Raw genomic sequence first — 22813 nt, 5'->3', positions numbered from 1 at the left:
CCAAAGTTCGTAAGTGATTAGATCTAGTGATCGCAGTTCAGTTACTTCCATGGGAAGTGCTAGCAGCAGTATTCAAACCAAGAGGCAATAGCATTGTATTTCAGTTATGATGAAATCCAGTGTTTGGTTCCAGTGCAAAAATAACATCTAAACTACATTTCCATCTAAAAGCATGGCAAAAAAAATATATTCTAAGGGACAGATACTATGGTCACTGATCTTATCTTTGTATTCAACTCATATGAAAGGCTATTCAGCTAAGGGACACAGAATACAGGTTAGAGACTGGAAACACAGAAGTCAACAGATGGAGAAGCCCAAACTCTAGTTTTCTATTAAGATTTCTCTGACTGGTTGTATTTTAGCTGTTTTAATACTACTGTGTTAGGAGACTTTCTCCAGGCATACTTATAAAACTGCAGTTATATGAGGTGCTGTTTTGGACATACAGTATCTTTTAGATATTAACTGATTCCTTTTTGTTGCTGTATAGTCTGGGTGAGTTTTCATGGTGTTGTTCCATCACCACTCTATTAGCCTGACACAAGCTCCCATATCATGAAGCCTCCCATTTCATGCATTACTACTCATACTTTCCATTTATGTTCAGAGACAATTCATCCCATGCAGCATTATGGTATACCTGGGAATAGGCAAGTTGTCAGCCTTGAAGGAAGGGCATGAGTGCTCAGAGGTCAAGGCAAACAGCACACTATAAAATGGTCTGCCATGATTGGTTAAAGACCCAAGCTACACAGAATTGTTTTTTGCAACTTCCCCTCTTGACCGCAATTCCATGAAGTATCATGTTGGTACTTTCTTCTAATAATGTTCAAGTTTTATGAAATCAAAGGATTACATGGTGTTTAGATCAACTGTGTCAGCTTGCACTTCTTGGTGCAAAAAAGAGTATGTTGTCAGAAGCATTGAGAAATACAATCCATTTAACCTAGAGAGGATGTGATCTTTAAAAGCAATGTGTAGCTCAAGAAGAACCAACATAAGATCTCTCTGAAATGTGATTGTAATAGAAAATGAAGAGGCACAAAGCATCGTCATACCTTAAAACTAGGATTCTAAAGCTGAGCAATGCACCCAGAAAACATTAAAATCACTGAGATTTTCTACAGTTGCAATGTATCTTGCAGTGACTAGCTCTTGCCTTCTGATGACCCTTCATAAAATATATCCAGTTTTACTACCAGAAACTCTATTTAACATCATACCAGATTCAATGTTTTCATCAACAGCACAAGATACAGAATTAGGCTTTTTCCATAAAATCTGGAGTGTGGAGAGTCATGAAACAGGTTTACATCTATGTCTGATTTCAAAACACATTTTCACGTGTTTTCCAGAAGTTTTTCTGGTCTTATTGCCCATGGTCCTTGAAACTGTTCCTGACAATATGAATTCATTAATCTAACTCATACTTACTAACTGATGGTTAACTCTATCGCTGCCAAAATCAGGACAATGACTCTCACTGTGGCCTCAAAAAGCAGTTGTGTGAGAATGGTTTTTTTGTTTGTTTGTTTGGGGTTTTTTTAAGGAAAAGAAAATCTCCTGTCAAAACTCCTTTCACAGTATTTGAGGATGAGAACCTGATCTCTAGATACATACATATATTAATTAGATAGGGCTGTTATCAGGGAAACATTTAGGAATCCGTTGCTAGAGGTAAATGTAAGATGGGAGGGGAGAAGGAGGGACCTGAGTCAAAGATTTATAATTTTTTTAATTTTTTGCTACAATGAATAATGAGCCAAAAGTGTTGGAAACACACTGCACTACATTATCAAGATGGGGACTGGCACATGAGGAAGACAAATATGCAGAGCTGCTCCACACCTCCATTTTTAAAATTCTGAACATTAGTGTAGTGTAACTTTCAGGGGGAAATGAGTGCTTCCGCAAAACTTTCAGGAACTGAGAAACTTGCACAGAGCTGCAACAGGCGAATAACTGTTTTCTGCCAGCACTGTGAGGAAGGAGGCATGTAAAAGCCACAACTATGACTTTCATATCCAAAATACCACAGATCAGATGAGTCAGGGTTACCTTGTCTTTATGTGGGATTATACCTTCTGGCTTTCAGGTCCTGCTAAGTAGCAGGCTCACTGAAAAGTAGGGAGTACAGACCTTATCATTCATAGAAATGAAATGCTACCATTGACTTCCTTCTTTTTTCTACAAATACCTCTAACAGATATAAGCTCACATCCTCTCTTCCGCTCCTCTCACTTCAAGAACTGATTTTAAGTTTCTGCTTCAGGAGCATGCCACAGAAATGTTAGCCTGAATGTTAGTCTCCAGTCCCTGATCCTCTGTTGCTTGTCTTTCCTATCAGAACTCCAGTGGTTGCCTGTTTTAACCACTTGTTTCTATTCCTAATCTATAAGGCAGTATCAACAAAGTGGTCCACAGCCTGCCCAAGTCTACCTATTCAGTTGCCCTTTGTTGCATTAAAATGAGAATGCCTTCCTCTTGTGGGTTGACTTGGGGTTTTTTGTTTTGTTTTGTTGGGTTTTTTCCACGTTCAGCAGACATGAAGCATTCATTCTGTTTTGATTGAAGATGAATGTTATTTGCAACTTAACTGATGTATCTTCACTGCCATCCCCAGCAACACAGCAAGTATAGCAATGCTATAGTTTGGATCCTTATTGAGGAATGCTGAGATATCACTATCCACTGCTCACACAGCAATTAAAAAGCCCTCCTGTGTTCAGTAATATCCCTTACAATTCTTCCACATGTCCACCAAAGACTGTTGTTTCATAACAAATTCCGTTACATCAGGTTAGACCAAGTTAGCTGAAAAGGCTAATCCAGTCACTTTAGAGCAACATGCTAGACAGTATTTGTATACAATTTAACAAAATCAAACCCATTGTTAAACATAAAAGAAGAATATAAAAATGAAGTTGTATCATCCTTAACATACAGGACAGAAAGTATACTGGTTTTCCACACAATTTCTTCCCTGTGAAAACCTTCTTTCATCATGAATTATTTTTTTAAAGTCCTTGGCATTTAACAGTAAATAATATCAAAATTACAAAATATTTATTTTTGGCTCTAAAGTGAAGAAAATATATCAATAAATTATGACATGGAGATTGTGTTTCCTATTACTGAATATCAGAGAATACTTTATCTCAGAATTCTGAAGTGATAATGTTTTAATAAATGCATTCTTAATTCCCCATCAGGATTCACATTGTATTAGTAAAGTGCAAGTTCAAATTAGATACACAATAATCTGTGTTCTGTTTTCATCTGTTATCTACACTAGACAAGTTTTCAAAAATGTGGGTTTTAAGGCCTGACAGAAGACACAGTTTTTTAAGGAACAGTGGCTAATAATCCTAAAAAATCACCTTTTTCTTTGACTTCTGCTCCCCTTCATTTAGGAATATTGTGGTTACCATATAGATGTGATTCTAACATGCTCTACTTTTCTGTCCAGAAATGTTGCCAGATGGAATTAGAAGCCTTTGGTCATTTGCCCAGGATTCCGAAATTATCAGTAGTGCACTCAGAGCAGCAGCTAGTTCTGAGAGGACTGCAGATGTCTAGAAATCTCAGACAAATGGCCAATGATCATGTGCAGATGAAAAGCATGTTGCGTGAATTAAAAACGTTCCCATGAGAGTTCTATGCAATATAACACCATACATGGTCTTTTAATATTCTGTCATTAAAATAAATTTAAAAAAAAATCAAAACATACAGTCTGTGAAATACGCAAAAAAGTATACATTTCAAGAACTATTTTTGTTAAAGAGCTTGGCAGTAAAACAGATTTACATATAAAAAATACAGTAGTGTATTTTTTATTCCAAGAACCATTGTTTCTTGTATTCAGTGCAATGATATGCTTCTGGCTATCTCTCCCCTAATTAGTTTTAAGAAGAAGCAACTTCCATGTCCAAGAAAGAAAATCACAGCAGAAGGTTCGAGTCCTCATTCAGTCAAATGCTTGCTGTCTCTGGCTTGGTTTGTCTCTCCTCATCATGCCCACGTACTTCTGCAGATATGATAATAGTATGCTAGAATTTACACAAGAGCATTAGCAAGCTGTTTCTGTGCCACAGCTAAGCAGGATAAAAAGGTTGCAGCATCCTTGTTTCATGGCAGTGCTCAGACTTTCGAGTAAGCACATGTAGTATCTACTTTGACTCCTATATCAAGTAATGAAGAAAGCAAAAGGAATAGGGAGAGAGGCCGGACAAGATTCAGTGCCACACTGTCTTGCAGAAACATACAATTCCCTGAATTTTTGAAATACAAAAGTATTTTTGTATGGTCTGTAGTTAGGGATCACAGACTTTTTCTAAAATAAGCAGATTAGTCTTCTAAGTGACGCCTGTGATAGTGTGCTCTCCACTTTCCTCTCCTGTGGGATCCTGGCTAAGCTCTTTGACTCTCTTTAACAAGCCTTTGGAGTTCACAGAAGCATGGAATGGTTGAGGTTGGAAGGGATCTCTGGATGTCCTCTTGCTCAACCCCCATTGCTCAAGCAGGGTCACCTAGGGTAGATTGCCCAGGATTATGTCCAGACAGCTTTCAAATATCTCCAAGGCTACGTAACCTCTCTGAGCAACCTGTTCCAGGGCTCAGTCACCCTCACAGTAAAAAAGTGTTTTCTGATGTTCAGAGGGAACCTTCTTTGTTTCAGTTTGTGCCCACTGCCTCTTCTCTTGTCACTTGGCACCATTGAAAAGAGCCTGGCTCTGTCCTCTTTGCACCCTCCTTTTAGGTGTTCATATACATTGATAAGATCCCCTCAAGTCATCTTTTCTCTAGGCTAAACAGTCCCAGCTTTCTCAGAGTTTTCCTCAAAGGACAGATGCTCCAGTCCCTTAATAATCTTTGTTAGGCTATGTCCCTGTCTCTCTTGTACTAAGGAACCCAGAATTAGACACAGTACTCCAGGGGTGGTCTCACCAGTGTTGGCTAACAGAGAAGGATCACCTCCTTTGACCTGCTGGCAATGTTTTTCCTAATGCAGCCCACTAACATTGGCCCTCTTTGTCGCTCATGTTCAACTTGATGTCCACTGGGACCCCCAGGTCCTTTTCTGCAAAGCTGTTTTCCATCTGGGTGGCTCTCAGCATATATTGATACATGGGGTTGTTCCTCCTCAGGTGCAGGACTTTGCATTTCCCGTTGTTGATCTCCATGAGGTTCCTATCAGCTCATTTCTCCAGCCGATTGAGGTCCCACTGGATGCAGCACAACCTTTGAGCATATCAGCCAGTCCTCCCAGTTTTACATCATCTACAAAATTTCTGAGGGTCAACTTTGCCTCATAATCTAGTTTATTAATGCAGATTTTAAACAGGATCGGACTTACTATTGATCCCAGGTTACACTGCTAGTTACTGGCCTCCAACTAGAATTTGTTCCACTGATTGCCATGCTCTTGGCCTGGCTGTTCAGATAGTTTTCAATCAATATCAATGAAAAATTCTTATACTACCTATAATAATATTTCATAATAATGAATATTTGTAGAATATCCCATCATTTCCTATAGTATTTTGCAATAAATATAAAAATGATCAAATTAATTTTACTGTTGCCTATTTTGAATGCACACAGATAAATCAGAAATGAAAAACTTCGACATTCATTCATTGAACAGCTTGCATCAAGCTCAGCAATTCCTTTTTGGACTCAAAAGCGAATGTATTAGTCTAAAAGGGAACAAGCCAAAATACACTTATGTTATAGAAAGGACTTTCCTTTTTTTCTTCTAGTATAAATGACCTCTGTTTATCCTATAACCCCCTAAATCTCTTGGCCAGATTCTCAGCTCATGCAGAGTGTATGAAAGCAATTATAAAGTGGCTTCTCTCAGCAGGTTATCTGACTATCAAACTGTCAATGTTAGAGGTAATTTCCAAGGACATACAGATTTTCCCACACTTTAATATGCCCTTTTATAGAATAGTGATATGACGGGCAGGTGTTTGGCAGATTAATTGCCTAACGACAACCGAAGTGGCTGCAGTTCAGTGATGTGTGAAGTGATCCTGATATAAAACCTGCACCAGCAGAATAGTGGACTTAGATGACCTAATGGATCATTCCTATTTCTGATGTCCATATGTTATAGTCAGTAAATCAATGTAATATCCTTCTAAAAAGGAAAGGTTATAGATATAAATTCTATTAATTGTATATAATAAGTCTGCATTTTATTTTGTAGAACTTAAGTTAGTACTACCACCTATTACCTGACATGTCTAAATGCCAGTTTTCATTCAGTGCAATGGATAATTTGAATGGCTAATCCAATGGCTTTCAAATGAAGTGGCTATTCATTTAACTGGCGATGCAGACTGTAGTTGGAGTTGAAGGTCATAATTTCCTCACCCTTTATTATGTGTTTTAGATAATGCTCTGTTATGTAGCATATGTGTATCTAAAGTATATCATCATGTTTTTATTTCTCTGGGCTCTAGTGTAGTGCATTTCTGTGTACACTTCTGATGAGTCATTTCACTTTTTGTTACCCAGAGGACCATCACAGAGTATGATGCCTTGCCCTTTGTAATGCGAGAGGACCAGGCACTTGTTGATCAAATGTCAGGGGCAAAGGAAGTTCAAAAAAATGTTTCCACTCTGTTCTTCTGTGCACAACAGTGTGCTAATACAAGAGACGTGGACAGACATCTCTTTCCTTCCATTTGCAACATTCCCATAAGGAAAGAACCACTGCACAAAAATCAATGTTTTCTGCTTTAAAATTTAGGAAACACAGATCAGATCAAGATGATTCTGGCTGACATATATTTATGGAAGAAGAATAATGATGGGATCCCATAAAAAGAGCTACTACTGCTGTGAAGCTGTGGGTAAGACACACACAAAGTTGTTGCACTGTGTATTGGATATGTGATGAAAACTATCTGCATGTACAGCTGAAGCAAGTGGCAAATGCAAACTAATCCTCACCCTAAAATGAAAGAGAATAAATAAACTAGGAAACTGGCATGAGTTTTCAGCTTTAGTCAAAGCACTCCAATGTGATTTTCTGCAGCTTCTTCATAACAGGCCACAGCTACAACTCAAAGTGCCTCCAGGGTGCAGATGGCCACTGTGAGGGCCATGTTTAGAAAATTTATTACCATAATCTAGCCAGAGGAGAAAAAATGACCCATGTCCACACTGAAGAGCCAAGGCATGGGAAGATGAGACTGTCACTCTGTCACAGTAACAAAGAAATTTGGGGAAACGAGCAGAGAGCATTTCAGCTCACAGAGGGCACTCACAGATAGAAACTCATTCTTGGATCAGACTAAGGACTAAATTGGTCTGAAGTGCAAGCACCTTCCTAAAGCTATTAACTCATCTATACCATCATCCATGACATCTGCATGCCAAAAACCAGAGTGTAACGGCCATCTTCGGTAAAGAGAAATCCAATTTGTCAGGTGTGGCATTGGTGGGAGAAATCTCTGAACCTCATGAGTTAGGATGAAGATAGCATCTAAAGACTTTCTCCAGTTTGGGAAGATAGTACACAGTAAAGTATTGTAAGGAATCAGTAAAATATTGTACGAATTTGCAGTGTATTATCTTACTGTGCATTAATTTCCATCAATACACAAACCTCCATACTCCATCCAAGAGATTTGAACAGGTGTTTCCTGATCCCTCAGGTAAGCAAGTACTTCACCAATGATAAATCTCCACAATGTGATACAAATGCAGGTGGGTAATCCTTCACAGCAAGACACATTTCCCAAGGCATTGCTATGACAACAAAAGATTTTAAGTGAACTCATTGAATTTTTACTACTCAAAACTATGTCGAACTTCTAAGGTTGCAGCAATGAGTTTATAAATTGTACTCATTATGGAGTAGCTTGGGAGCTGATGCTGCTCTTTGAAGAGCACTGAGAAGGGAAATGTAACAAACTCCCACTGACATTCAGTGCTATCACATGACTAGCTGTCTGCTCTTATGGAGGGAAGACGAGACAAGAAAGGGTCTATGAGACACACTGTTAGTACTGCTATAGGCTTTGTGAGCTATCTGTAGCATCCCTTGATCAAAGCTATTGGGAAAATACATATAAACACTTTAGAGTATCACTTCACTATTAAAAGGAGGAAAACCCCAAACACGTTCAAGGCATAATTATTATTTCACCATGGTTCTCATTTCATGTTACCTAAACTAAGGAGTAAATAAATGATAACTTGAATTCCGACTTGGGGTAGCAGGTAAAGATAAAATCCCTGTGCCAGTCTGCTGCAAAATGTGAACTGCAGACCACCATACTTGACTTAAAAATCACACACTGCTGCTGTGATTCATCCCTGCATTCCAGTAATTCCAGCTATGTCTACGTTATAAAGTCAATAGTAGAAATGACAGCTTCCCACATCTACTGGCATAACTATGTCAAGAAACATGTTCTTAATTCTATGCTACAGAATGCAAAGAAGTTATTTATTTTTTTTCTAACATGCTTCATGGGTTTCCAAAGTTGTATTTCTCTTGGGAACTCCTTGGGAACACTGAATTGAGAATAAAGTTTCTATGAAGACTATGCTGTGATTTTCTATTTTATACCATGCTTTAGTACCTCATTATTCCTCCCAGTAGAGAGTGTTGTGGTGAAATACTTCTGGCCTCTTCAGCAGAAACATTTGTCTGCTTGGCAGGTATTCCCAATAGTTATTTTTATCAACTAGGGTGATATTTTTGAATTTTACCTATGTTGTATAGACAGACAGATACATTCATACATATGTACATAGTCACCTCCCCATGGAAAGCAATTATAAATATGTGCTTTGAAGTGAAAGATTCCTATTGATTCTAACAGATTTTTAATATATATATCACCCCTTCTCTGTAAATGACTAGTTTCTTTCACGTTTAGTCTCATGAGACACTTTCTGTATCCCTTCACTCTGTCATCTGATCTCGCTATATATTTTATTTTGAGAATGTGTAGAAATCATTATTACTGGACATACAGAACTCTTTCTTTTTTTTTTTTTTTTAAATGGGAATTGCATAAACTCAGAAAATTCATATCAAATACATTTAATTTTCACTCACCACACTTTTAATTAATGTTATATTATTGGTCTTCTGGTCATTGCTATTTTTCTTTTCTTTCTTTACCTATAACTTCTCTCTCACAGTGTGTGGAATTTAATTTCCAAATCCAATTTTGCTAATCCCATCATGCATCATGCTTTCAATTCATCCATTAAAGACTGATTTAAAATTAAATAGACTTATTCATAAGAAACTACATCAAAGTTTCTATAATTCTTTACTATCCAACTCTGGAAGAATATGACATTCTGAAAGTCACTTTTGCTTCTCATGGGATATTTACCTATATTTTCTTCCCATTCCAATTCAAATTCTCTGTCTTCCAAAGTCTAACAGGGAGACTGTAGCAGAATGAGGAATTAAATTATTTCTTCCAAGCATGTTGGTTCAGAAAAAATCTTTTTTTCACAGCAGCTATAACAGCTTTGTTTAATTACGATTTTAGGAAGAAAAACAAGTAACTGTATAGAGGTCCTATAGAGGCACATGTATTTATTGTTTCCCAGTTCCTAACCCTTTAAATATCTATTTACCCTTCTTTATTTTATTTATCGCCTCATACTATATGCTTTTTCAAGCAGAAATTAGCTTCATGTAGATATGCACAGCCGCTAGCATAAAGGATGTGATGCCATTCCCAGTCAGAGCCTCTAGGCACTCCTGTAATACAAATAATAAACATTACCAGATTCTTCTATCCCTTTGACTTACTGCCACATCCGAGCATGGGCTTGCAATGAATTGAACAAAATTGTGGCATCAGTTGCACCCTGGCTGTCAACCCTTCAAATTCCTTAGGACATAAAGACTTAGAGAAATGTACCAAATGAGCCACTTCAAACCTCACGGACAGCCTATCTGAGCTGTTAAGAGTTTGCAGGCAATTATAATTTTCTCAGGGATATGCCTGGAAAGGCTTTCCTCTCTAGTGTTTAGCACACAGAACTGTGTGTTTCATTTTTGTGTGAATTCAGAAAAAGCATGAATCTACATCATGGATCACTTATGCATCCAGCACAGAGACACTAGAAGTCTTACCTCTGCAAAACTGTAGGAATATGGAAACTGAGTTCTGCCTTTTTGTATGACTTTGAGAAATCATATAAAATCATACTACTGCAACTATCTCCAATCCTTTCAAAAATGGGATAATAACAATCTGCTAAAGTCAGAGAAAGTCCTGAAAAATGTCTTTCTACTATACATATTAAATACAATTTGAAAAACCCCAAAATACTGAAACTGTATTCTCATCATGGTGTTTTGCTAGTTAACAGCAATGGGAATTTTTACTTGCGGGTTGACCAGATGATTGAAAAAGATTAAAAGTCTTGACATAAAATTGGTCTCAAAATTATGTCCCAGTTGCAGCTGTTAAAGTAAGAGAGTAGAGATCCCAGCCTGTAATTAGAACAAAACTATGTCTAGGCAAGAAGAAACTCAGAAAACAATTTTATTACTTTAGGGATGAAACCTGCAAACTACTGAACAACCTAGTAAACCTATCAAAGCACTAAGATGCTTTTGATTGCGATCTCATTTCAGAGCTTGGTCTTATCATTAATGTAGTCAGAGTGCTCAACATCTCACATGCTGGCTACTGTCCCAAGGAACTTAACTGTTCAAAATGCCGTTCTTTTTAACTGGATTGTAAATAGGCCATGTGAATTTGTATGTATGAACACACAGACACAGACACCAACTTAGTTCTAATTTTTTTTTTCTTCAATGAGTAAGCAAACAGCATCCACATAGCTTTAGCTCTAGCTTTATTCTGGTAACGCTACACATACCCATTATTTTATACATCCTGAAGTTATGCCACGTGGACAAAAACCACATAGACACCCTTTAACTCAGCAGAAAGGCTACATAATATAAAGATGATAACAACAGCATTAAAAAAACTCTTTTGCTATCAAGAAAAGAAAGTACAAAAGTAGGCAATATTAATGAATGTTAATTGAAGATTTTTGCAGTTGCATATATAATTATAATTATATGTATATTTTATTAAAATATCTTCAAAGATAGCATGGTTCCATGGAACCAAAGGTAGATTCTCATATCAGAGGTACATGTGGAATCACATTCTGAAGCAGTTCTTTGCCCCTTTCAGAGTAGGATTTTCATAAGTGTTCAGATTTTGTTAATAAAAGAAGAGCGCTGCAATGCTGAGGTCTTCTGAGATAGTCTGGCCAAAGTAGGAAGTCTTGATTTTAAATATTATTCCCTCCTTAAAAAAATATTTCTGAAAGTGTGTAAGAAAAAAGTTTTGGTTTTTTGTTTTTTGAAGGACAACTAGTGATACTTCCTTTAAATTATGTCTTGATATGGATTTTTATTTGTTTTCCAAAATCTAAAGTGAAATCTTAGAAGGCATTTGGCCAGCTGTCATGTCCTTCCTAGTTCATAAAAACCAACTTCCCGATGTTCCTTGTGAATGTGTAGTGTCAAAAGAGAGTAGGAGAGACATTGCCATGCTACTCATTCAATTATTCTCATGATATTAATAAGCAATGGCTTATGCATTATTATAACTATTGCAGAGGAATATCACTATGAAATTAAGCCCTCATGGTAGTGGGGGCACAGTATACAATGCCCAGGGAATTGAACACAGTTCACACACTAGTAAGAATGCTAATCACATACCTATGCCAAACTATAAATCTGTACAGAATGTGTATCTCAGTATACAAAACTGTTTAAGAGAATTCAAGCAATCGATTACAATGCTTAATTAGTTTATTCTATGGAAGAGCTAGTCGTCGTTAGGTAATTTCATTTTGCCACCCAGGCTATTCTTTTTTTAAGGTGAGAATAAGAGATAAGCAAGCTTTCTCAGAAGTTAAACCAACAATTTATAACATGTTCCTAGGTATCACTATTGTAAGCAGCCACTCTTTATAATCAATTTTCAGGGTATCACCACGTAGTGAGTATGAAATCATGCTGAATCAGGAATTCAGCTCCTCAGCTAGTGCAAAACTGAACCTGAAACCAGTTTATGAATGACCTGAACAACAAGCCTTACAAAATTTGCAGAAACAGAGAAAACCTTTCGAAAACACACAGCCTTAGAACCTAAGTGCCTGCTCACTCTGAAGCATGTGCAAATACAAAAAAAGGGAAATAGATTCAAACTTCATAGTAATCCCCAACAGCCATGCAAGAATCCAGAGAAGTTCTGCAAGAAGGTAAATATTTGCTGAGGTAGCAGGAACAAAATGCTTCAGCAAATCAGATTAATCAGAAAGGTTTTGGCAAGTTCTCACAGACACAAGGTGCTTTAAGATTTGTAGTTCCAACACACCATTTGGCAAATACTCTTCTTGTTACTGCTTTTCAGAACACGCTCAGCATCAAAAACAGTTCAACATTCCAGCCTGCAAATGTCAGAAATCTCCTCCAGGAGAAAAATCATACTTTGATGACTTAACCATCTATGACAGTAATTCTAGGAAGTAGTAGAAATGGTTATTTTTTAAAAAAAGAGTAATGGAAATAATAAGAAAAAAATAGCCAGCCCCAAGTTTAACAAAGCCAAGTAAGAGTTTTGAAGTGCCCATTTTAAAAAAGCACAGTGATCCAGATCTTTAAATCCTATTCTTGTAACTTCTAAGAATCTATGAAAGTAATTATTAGGATTTCAGCAATAACAAAAATAAAGATATGTAGTTTTATAAGACTTTCAGATTCAGTAGGGCATATTGCAATAAGTAAATAACCACATTTAGTACTCTCCAACAAATTCATCCTCAGAATGTTCCCTGTTGAATATATGTCAGAAAACCATGAATACCAGCTCAAGAAGAAGTAATACAATGTGAACTAGCAGCTTAGTTAAATTCACAAAGAACTCTTCTGATTTATACTTTGAGGAGGTAGGGATGCAAAGATGTATAAAGTGTTTAAGATGTACAAAGTGCTTACAGACAGATGGAAATAAACAGCTCCCAAGCATATTAGTCATAAATAAACCTCAGTCAAAAAGAATAGCCAAGATTAGTACTGTTTCATACTGTAACTAAGAAAAAAAAATAAAATATTTTTCTGAGGCTCTAATTCTGTTAATCTTTATCCTTTGTTTAAAAAGTCAAGAGTGTCATTCCACTCAAAACAAAAATACTAATTATTTCAATGCCAGAATAGCAGAAGTATATCATGTCTTTTTTGTTCTTCGTGTTTTTTTTTTTTTTTCTTTAATGCAAATTGCATCACCTAAGATGAAATGTGATCTGTGCAGGGAAATGAAGAGTCAGCAATTTAAACATATTGAACTTTTATGGTAGACAAAACCTCAATTATTCATCCTGACACTTTTTTACCTGAACCAGATGCACAGAGGTGTGTGTAACTCTATTAATAATTTTGACATAGCTGTAATTTTGGTTTTTTCATATAGTCAACTAATAAACTTGGCACTGTTAAGTGTCCCTGACTTCATTTTATATTGTAAAATATTGCAAGAGAACATTTTCTTGATAGCAATAATGAATGTGGAACACATTACTCACTACTCACATCAGTGAACCCCCAAAAGTCTTGTTTTGAAGACAAACTTAACTTTTCAGATAACATAATTGATCACAAACTTCAGAATGTAAAAGTAAGCAAGAAACTCTGTTGCTGAGTGTTTTTTTCTGGTTTTGGTGGTTTGTTTGGGGTGGTTTTGTTGGTTTTTTGGTGGGGGGGTTATGAAGAATCCTTCTAACACTGCTTTAAAACATCACCTGAAACATCTGATCTGTCAAAGTAGTAACATTCTTAAAATGCATTTTAAAATGCCAACAGTGTAACTGCCAACAAGAGGTAAAGAGTTCTGAATACCTCTGAACACTTATATCTACAAGTACCATAGGGCTTGTGCTATAAGAGTACAAAATCTGTATAAAACATTAGTGCCGGCCCAGCCGTTTCTTCTTTCAAAAGGCTGCAAATAGAAGAGATTCTGCACTTACGCTTACCTACACAGAGAAGACTGAAGAATACACACCCAAGAATTTCTTAGCTTCCCAATATCATGAAAGAAATTCTCATATCTAACAAATAACTATTAGCAGGCTGTAGCAAAACTTGGTAACTATCATCATTACAAAATACAATTTTCCTTGTTAACACATTAATTGATCAGTTCTGTTTACTGATTAGAGTGGGCTGGTGGGAGAAACATTACAAATTTCACCTTGCTAATGTCGTTTGTGCTTACTGATATATTCAAAAGATACTAGAATCCAGACAAAACAGTTTTATGGGAACTTAGATACCTTTTTTTTCTTTTTTTCCTCCAGTGGCTTCAATGCATTTTTGTACTGAAAATAATTGTACTGATTAACAAGGAAACAATATATCAGTTAGCCACTGACACAGCAAAGTACCATGTTAGTATTCCCTTCTACGAGGTGAACCACAGTTCTTTTAAAAGATGATAATTTTATTGTTGCACATCCTGTTATGTCTTAAAAAATTCCAGATTAATTTGTTCACTTCTTTTGAAGGCAAAACCAACACAATTTTAATTCAAAGGTTCCAAATTTTCTTCCTGTTTTTATTCTCTTTTGTATGAGCCAGTCTAGCAAGGGGTGTCCATGAATGGAATCTTATGCTTTACCTTTGGTCATTCAAGAAGAACAGAAAGTGAAGGATTTAGATCTGTATAGCAATGGACTTATTCCATTGGACCAGTGGCCCTATTCACTCCAGAACCTCTGGGGTAAGGAAAAACTATCTGTGGGAGCTGCTGCATGTCCCAGGATGCGTTTACAACTACTCTGAAGACGAGACAGATTTTCATTGCTCCTGTGCAGTTGGAGGCTTGGAGAAGCTGGCATTACTGACAAGTGACAAAGTCATTCCAAATGAGCCTGATGCAGTAAATAGGCCTCATGAATTTACAGCTTTCCAAGATACACAAAATCCAGGTCCATCAGAATCTCAGATAACAAACTAGAGATAATTTAACTGTCTCCACTAGAACCTTTTCTAATGAAATCTGCAGAACGTAATTTTAAGTCACTTTTAAGTTACTTTAAATGCTACCTATAATTCACTTTCTGCCCCAGAAACAAAGCTGATCAATTTATGTCTTGTTTTTTGAAACCTTTTAAAAGTTTTGGCAACATTATTCAACACAAAGAAAATTACAATCTTTTTGCACACAGCAAAAGCGACCCAGAGTGAGATCTCCGGCAGGGTAATGGAAGCTCCCTGACCTCAGAATAGTTCTGCTCCTAACACTAGATGTTTCATCATGTTTCTGGCCTTTCACCTAAGCATTTATATTTCAGCTTATCATATAAAACCGTATCTAGCTCATTCAGATAGTCACAAGATAAAGTGAACTTATTATGCAAAAATAAAGTAAGGCCATTTATATTGCGTTGCTCTCAGGCAACGAGAGCCTTAAATCAGGATGTTTGAAAACAATTACAGTAAGTCATGGCCACAGCTGAGCCTGCTTTACATTCAATTCATTTAACTTCTTTATCAGCAGAGACAGATCATGGTTCTTCATGTGAAAGACCACAAGAAAGATTTCTTTTGAATTTCATCAATCCTGGTCATGCAAATATTTCACAAAATTTTGTAGAGAAAGTAAGAAAGGGAATAATAGCTTTGTTTTTCTTAATACAGTTATAGCAAGTAGCCTATTCAGCTTTTTGAAAACTGGGACTTCAATAAAAATAAAATACAAATAAATGTTTTGATGAAGATGGTAGGAGAAAGACAATGAAGTTTTAAAAAATAGAAAAATAGGTCTGTCACTAAAATGAAATGCTACTGACTGTGCTTCAATCTGACAATTTTTTTTTTCCCCCAAGTTTCAGAAAACCAATGAAAAAGACAAAGGTAATAATGATGGTAGTAATAGTAATAATTTTTTATATAACATATACACACTGTGAAGCTTTAGGAATTAATGTCAGTACCTGTAAATATGGACTTTGTCTCTGTTACTGTATGTGTCATGTTGGACTTAGGAGGCATTAAATAGTAGACATTGCACATCAAAGACACTACAACTCAGCTCATAGTACTCTGAAATAGAGGCTGTTCTTCCATTTGTCCACAGAAAAGTAGCACTCCCTTGTCTGAACAGCACATTAAAGATCACGTGAGTTGGCCACAGTAACACGAAAAGGATTGGTTCTATTTAAAGGTGACTTCTATTTTTGTGGGGCCTATAGATCATACAGGCATCCACATATGTATCCTCAACTTTGTAAGAGCTACTTCTGGATGTTTAGATATCCTGAAAAATTGTCCCTGCATGTAGTATTCCTGAGATGTCTGGATGAACTCAACAAGCCCCATGTTCTGCCCAGGACACACAGTAAGTAAACGTGTTTCAGGTAAAAGTGGATCTTTGCAAAAATTATTCTCTAAGGAAGAATATTTTAGAAGACAGTCTACAAAAATTTCAGAAATCCTAACAAAAACAATTCTCAGGCAGAGACAATGGCCATTGGTACCTGGCTGTTAATTATAGTAGAGGATTATCTCACTTTATTCTGTGAAGTTGTCATTCATTTAACTGTTTTTAATCCCATTACTTTGGTGTCATAATATTTGTTTTGGTAGACCAGTTCTCACCTTTTTTTTGTGTGCTTTGGTGTTTGTATATTTATTCCTCCACATTATATAACCTACTATTTGCACTGTGTATGTTACCAAATACCTAAGCATTCCTAACATGCACAGAACTTTTAGAAGTATATTAAAAACAAACTGAGTTTCCCCAGATGGTTGTGTAGCAGTAATTAAGTAACAACTGCTATTCCCAAGGTATACTCATTTCTGCTAATATCATCAGTACTGCTGCTGCATACTCAAGTAGGTTAACAAACAGAATCAGATTAGTTTTTGTTCTTCCAGAACAGCAGGGCTAGATCTTCATTAGATATAAAACAATGAAGATGCATGGAAGAAGAATGGAATGCTATGGGTTTATATCAGTTGAAAACATGGTCTGTATAATTATTCGACAAAATAAAATAAATAAGATAGGAATGGTTAAGAAACTTAAAAATTCAATCCATTTTCTAGCTTTTCAGTCAGTCATGTATGAAAGCCACTGGTTTGACATCAAAAGATCTCGTGTGTGACATTTGCAAAGGTAAAAGCAGATTTAATTCTCTAGTTGCAAACCAAATGCATTTCTTGAGTTGGGAGAAAATATAAAGTGAGATGTTGTTCCACATCTAGAATGTAATGAAATTCATTGGAAAATTTTGGGAAACAGAGATTTAAGATATTTTTATGTGTATAGGTGGGGGAAGGGGATAGGAGGATGACTAAGTGATGTCTAGTCTAGAGTGGAAATGTTTATTGGTGGATTTATATTTATTGGGTCAATTATTTTTATTTATTTTTTTTAAGCAATGTCGGATCAACTATTATTCCTGAACATCATTAAACCAGTGAAAAGACATTTAATACCAGCATAATTATTTCCTTTTTCATGCACACAGATAAGCATAAAAATATAGGCTATATTTATAGCAGCATAACTATCTATGCAAGAGATGCTAAATGATACAACCTTCTCATTAACACAGGGTCTAATTCATAAAGGAATAGGATCTTAGTGAAGACCCAACACAGTTCTGCCATAGCTTAATGTACAGTGATTTCTTCTGACACACTCACTAATGTAATCAAAGTGCATTACTCTGTAATCAAGCTTGTTTTCCTGTTACTTAATCGTGTATTTGGCTTCTTTCAGCAAATGTCTCTGCAGTGATGCACTCAGGAAAAGATTTTGGAAAGAGTTCCAAGTCCTATATTGAAATATGCAGGCTTTAAAAAAGAGCATTTTCCCCTAAACTAAAGCTATCTACCTGTAAAAGCTCTACTCGGTGCATCTTGGCAAGCTTTAGCACATTTGACTAGAAATATTCTGAAACATTCACTATAGGGGCTTTCTCAGTATTGTGGCTTACACCTGAATGTTTGTATCAAAATACAGCCATAAGTCCTTTGTGGAAAGTTAAATAGATTTTTGCTTATTAGAAGGTATTTGATCTGTGTTTATGAACATATATGCTAATTTCCTCCCACCACTGTTTTCCTTTATCAGTCTCTGAAACCAGTTCCCTGAGACAAGTCTGCAGCGTTCTTCTGATCACCTCTCATTCAATAAGGCCTTGTGAAACAGACTTACTTGCTGGTCTCAAGAGGAACATTTTTACCATTGTTGCCCTGACTTGGTGGCCTCAGGAGGGACATTTTGCCACTGTTGTCAGCACTGCTGGTGTTTTATGGGACCAAGGACTAGGGGGAGGTGTAGTTAAATACTCAACAATGAAGCATCTTGATAAACAGACTTGTACTACTGCAATTACCGTATCTCTTGATTGCCCGGAAATAGGCACTTGATAAACATGTGGTTTCATTGTTTACCCGTGTTTGTTCTCAATTAAAACCAGAAGCCTATAATGTGCATTAGAACACTGCGCAGTTTGGTTTGAAACTAGGCAGGTAATTAATGACTAGACATTGCATTTATTTATTTAAGACAGTCTCCGGAGACTTCAGTGACTGGTTCTTCCAAGATAATAAGCTTGTCAGAAGGCTAGAGAAACAGTAGTTTCTTTAGGACTTTCTCCTCCTGTGCAGTTCTTGCACTTTAAATCCTTCTTTTTTTTTTTTTTTTTTTTTTTTTTTTCCTTAAATTTAAAGTCTTTTGGCTAGGCATCATACAGCTGTTCAATGCAAACATAGCCCTTCACCACACTCTGTCATGTGGTAGCCTGGATGTTGCAATTTCCAGGCTTTCTGTAGCCCAATGGATTTTGGAGCTACCAAGCAAATCATGTTCTCTAAACTGGTTCATTGCAATCATTCTTGCTTAGCTGCTAGTCTGGTTAATCTGTTGCACTTTGTCAGACAATCACCGGGTAGTTTCATAGAATCATAGAATGGTTTGGGTTGGAAGGGACCTTAAAGATCATCTAGTTCCAACCCCCCTGCTGCAGGCAGGGATACCCTCCACTAGACCACGTTGCTCAAAGCCTCATCCAACCTGGTCTTAAACACTTCCAGGGATGGGGCATCCACAACCTCTCTGGGCAACCTGTTCCAGTACCTCACCACTCGAACAGTAAAGAATTTCTTTCTAACATCTAATCTAAATCGACCCTGCTTCAGCTTAAACCCATTACCCCTTGTCCTGTCACTACACTCCCTAATAAACAGTCCCTCACCATCTTTCCTGTAGGTCCCCTTCAGGTACTGGAAAGCTGCAATTAGATCTCCCGGGAGCCTTCTCTTCTCCAGGCTGAACAACCCCAACTCTCTCAACCTGTCCTCATAGGAGAGGCCCTCCATCCCTCTGATCAGCTTCATGGCCCTCCTCTGGACTCGCTCCAACAGCTCAATGTCTCTCCTGTACTGGGGCCCCCAGAGCTGGACGCAGTACTCCAGGTGGGGTCTCACCAGAGCGGAGTAGAGGGGCAGGATCACCTCCCTCGACCTGCTGCTCACGCCTCTTTTGATGCAGCCCAGGACACAGTTGGCTTTCTGGGCTTCAGGCACACACTGCCGGCTCATGTTGAGCTTCCCATCACTCAATACCCCCAAGTCCTTCTCCTCAGGGCTGCTTTCAATCCATTCCTCGCCCAGCCTATAGTCGTGCTTGGGATTGCGCTGACCCATGTGCAGGACCTTGCACTTGGCCTTCATGCAGTTCGCACGGGCCAACCTCGCCAGCCCGTCAAGGTTCTTGTATACATATACATATGTATATATATACATATAATACAAGTTTCTTTTATTAGTAGCTGACTCACAAATTTACTCAATACCTAAGTATTGTTGGACACAAGTATTACAGCATCTCTTGTCAGATTTTGGAGGTAAACCACTTTGTATCTGCAGTTATGCAAAACCATTTGATTATCATCATCTTGCCTTCAGTCAAGAAGTACTAATAAGCTACATGCATTTATACCTTTGAGGAGTCTGTATCAGCAAGGACTGTGAAAGCACAAACGATACTGAGACAAGAAATATCACACTGAAATGCACACACTAAGCACAGGGGAAAGGGGAGAAAGCCTTAAGTGGGTGCCGTACAGGAAGACAGAACACCCTACCAGCAGCACCATGCAAGTCAGCTCCAGATTGAGACAGACAGACCCTCCAGTAGCCTTCTAGATTAACCACAAGTTTTCTTCATGACCTCACCACAACTTTAGTAACTGAATTTTAAGCTATTTTTTTATGTCAGCTACTGTAGGTGAAAGCTTTACTTTGTTTTTTACCTTAACCTGGTTAAAATTCATAAGGGATACCACTGCCTTACAAAACAGGGAACTTATCAGCTATCTGGTTCCTGAGCATAAGATAACAGCCTTCATCCTAGAAGATACTTGAGCCAAGTTTGAGATCTGGTACCACAGTATTCATGAGAGGAAGACACATCTCCTCGAGAAAACAGTGTTAAGCAGATGGACATCCTGGCATAGAATGAGGCCACTCCTGAACCGTCAAGTCAAACTAGGATCATCTCAATGGTAGTGACAATATCTGGTAGAACACAAGCATTAAATAACATTTATTTGAGTAACAACCCAACTTGCAAGGGAAAGTGCATATGTAACATTTCATATACCCTAAGCCAGCTGAGGTCATTTTAAATGGCCATTAATTTAGAGCAGATGAAGAACAGAAGATTCCAACTCTTCAAAAGATATTAGATGCTTAAATCTTTATCACTTTCAATGGGAGTTAGGCACCTAATTTAGAAAAAAATTTATATGTATGTTTTTGACTTTAAAAAACTAGGACTGAAGCTTTCAATTCACATTAAATTTTCTTAATAGTGTATTTCCTTCAATTAGAAAAAAGTTATACACACATGCATATCATATACAGATGCACATTTACACCACATATATATGTATAATGTGTGTGTATGAATGCACACAAAATGTACATATATATGAAAATATACCATAATTTTATGTTAGTACATGACTAAGCATTTGTGTTTCCTCTATACAAAACAAGGTAGATCAGTTATTCACACTGTTTAAAGATCAAAGTCACATTTTCATTATACTTTGTGTCTATATGCATTATACATACACATCTTCCCTTTTTCAGACTTATGTGATTCATATTTTTTGAAGTTGCTTATTCATTTGCATAACTAGAAGTTGTACTGATGTGCCTGAGGAACATAAGTTCTTTATATAAAGAGTATTTCATGGGTTTTTAGTATAAATAGTATGATCATTACTCCTAAATGACACAAATTGCTTATTAAATAAATAAAAAAAATAGCCTTTAAAACACCCTAAACCCAGTCTAGATTGGTTCCTTTATAGAAATAATGAAGACATAATCACAACATGACCATTTATGTAATTTAATAGAGTGATTCACTGAGCTGCTAGAATCATATAGCTATAAGACAACATAATGCTTTGCAGCCACATCTGTTGTCATTAATCTAACTCCCACTGAATTATATGGAAAGACACCTCCTCAGTTCCACTGGAAATCTGAGCTGAGTTCTGCTCATTTCAGTAGGAAATGGATATGTCTTTAGCAACGTGCACAATGGAATGGCTGAGAGAGCTGGGTCTGTTTAGCCTGGAGAAGAGAAGACTGAGAGGGGATCTTACCAATGCTTATAAATATCTAAAGGGTGGATGCCAAGAGGATGGGGCAGACTCATTTCAGTGGTGCCCAGTGACAGGACAAGGGGCAACAGGCACAAACTGGAACACAGGAAGTTACATCTCAACAAGAGGAAAAACTTCTTCACTTTGAAGGTGACCGAGCACTGGAACAGGCTGCCCAGGGAGGTTGTGGAGTCTCCTTTTCTGGAGATATTCAAAACCCACCTGGATGCGATCCTGTGCAACCTGCTCCAGGTGATCCTGCTTTAGCAGGGGGGTTGGACTAGATGATCTCCAGAGGTCCCTTCCAACCCCTACCATTCTCTGAATTTAAGACCAGTATTTGTTTCAGAAGTTTAAGAATGGGACCCTGTCTTCCAGTTGGTCATCATTACAATGCAAGAGATTAAATTCTGTTTAAATCATGCATTTCTGCAAAAGAACATGAAATGCAAGCAGTTGATCTTGTGATTTGGAGTAGCTCATTGGTATAATCCCCACACTGTTGCAGGTAAAGACACATTCATAAATTTCTTGATGAAGTAGGCCTTAATGAGGCAATCTGGTTTCTCTCTGATCAGGTCTATATTGAAAATGTAAATCTGAAATATTTCTGATGTACAAGAAGTTAGGAGGTGTTCTCTAAGGAAATGTGCATCCACAGGCATTTGTCTGTTACAAAACAGACATTTTCTATTGGAGTCTGCACTTATTTATTATTGATGTGGTTTAGCCCCAGTCGGCAGCTGAGCGCCACGCTGCTGCTCACTCACCCCTCCCCCGTCGGGATGGGGAGGAGAACGGAAAAACAACGGCAAAACCCTCGAGGGTTGGGATAAGGGCAGTTTACTGGGACAGCAGGGGAGAGGAAAACAATCAACAACAGTACTGGTAACAGATATTCACAATGGGTGATAACAGAGAACAATTTACCGATCCCAGGACCAACTGGACACTCACCTTGTCCCGGAGCCATGCCGAACCCACCCCTGCCCGACTAGCCCCCTTTTATGGTGAGCATGACATCACATAGTATGGAATAGCCCCCGGCCAGCTTGGCTCACCTGTCCTGGCTCCTTGTGAAATT

General features: G+C 37.4%; 1 protein-coding gene across 1 annotated transcript in view; it reads right to left on the bottom strand.

Annotated features, from left to right (window-relative positions):
- LOC104639660 (uncharacterized) overlaps window positions 1-5169 on the bottom strand; it is a 94777-nt gene extending 89608 nt beyond the window's left edge. Inside the window, 1 exon segment of the mRNA XM_075763431.1 lies at window positions 5027-5169. Within this exon segment, the coding sequence (XP_075619546.1) occupies window positions 5027-5169 (143 nt within the window).
- Between the last annotated feature and the right edge of the window lie 17644 nt (window positions 5170-22813).

This window comes from Balearica regulorum, chromosome 11 (assembly GCF_011004875.1).
Source record: "Balearica regulorum gibbericeps isolate bBalReg1 chromosome 11, bBalReg1.pri, whole genome shotgun sequence".
NCBI lineage: Eukaryota > Metazoa > Chordata > Aves > Gruiformes > Gruidae > Balearica > Balearica regulorum.
This window is presented reverse-complemented; position numbering and strand designations above follow the sequence as displayed.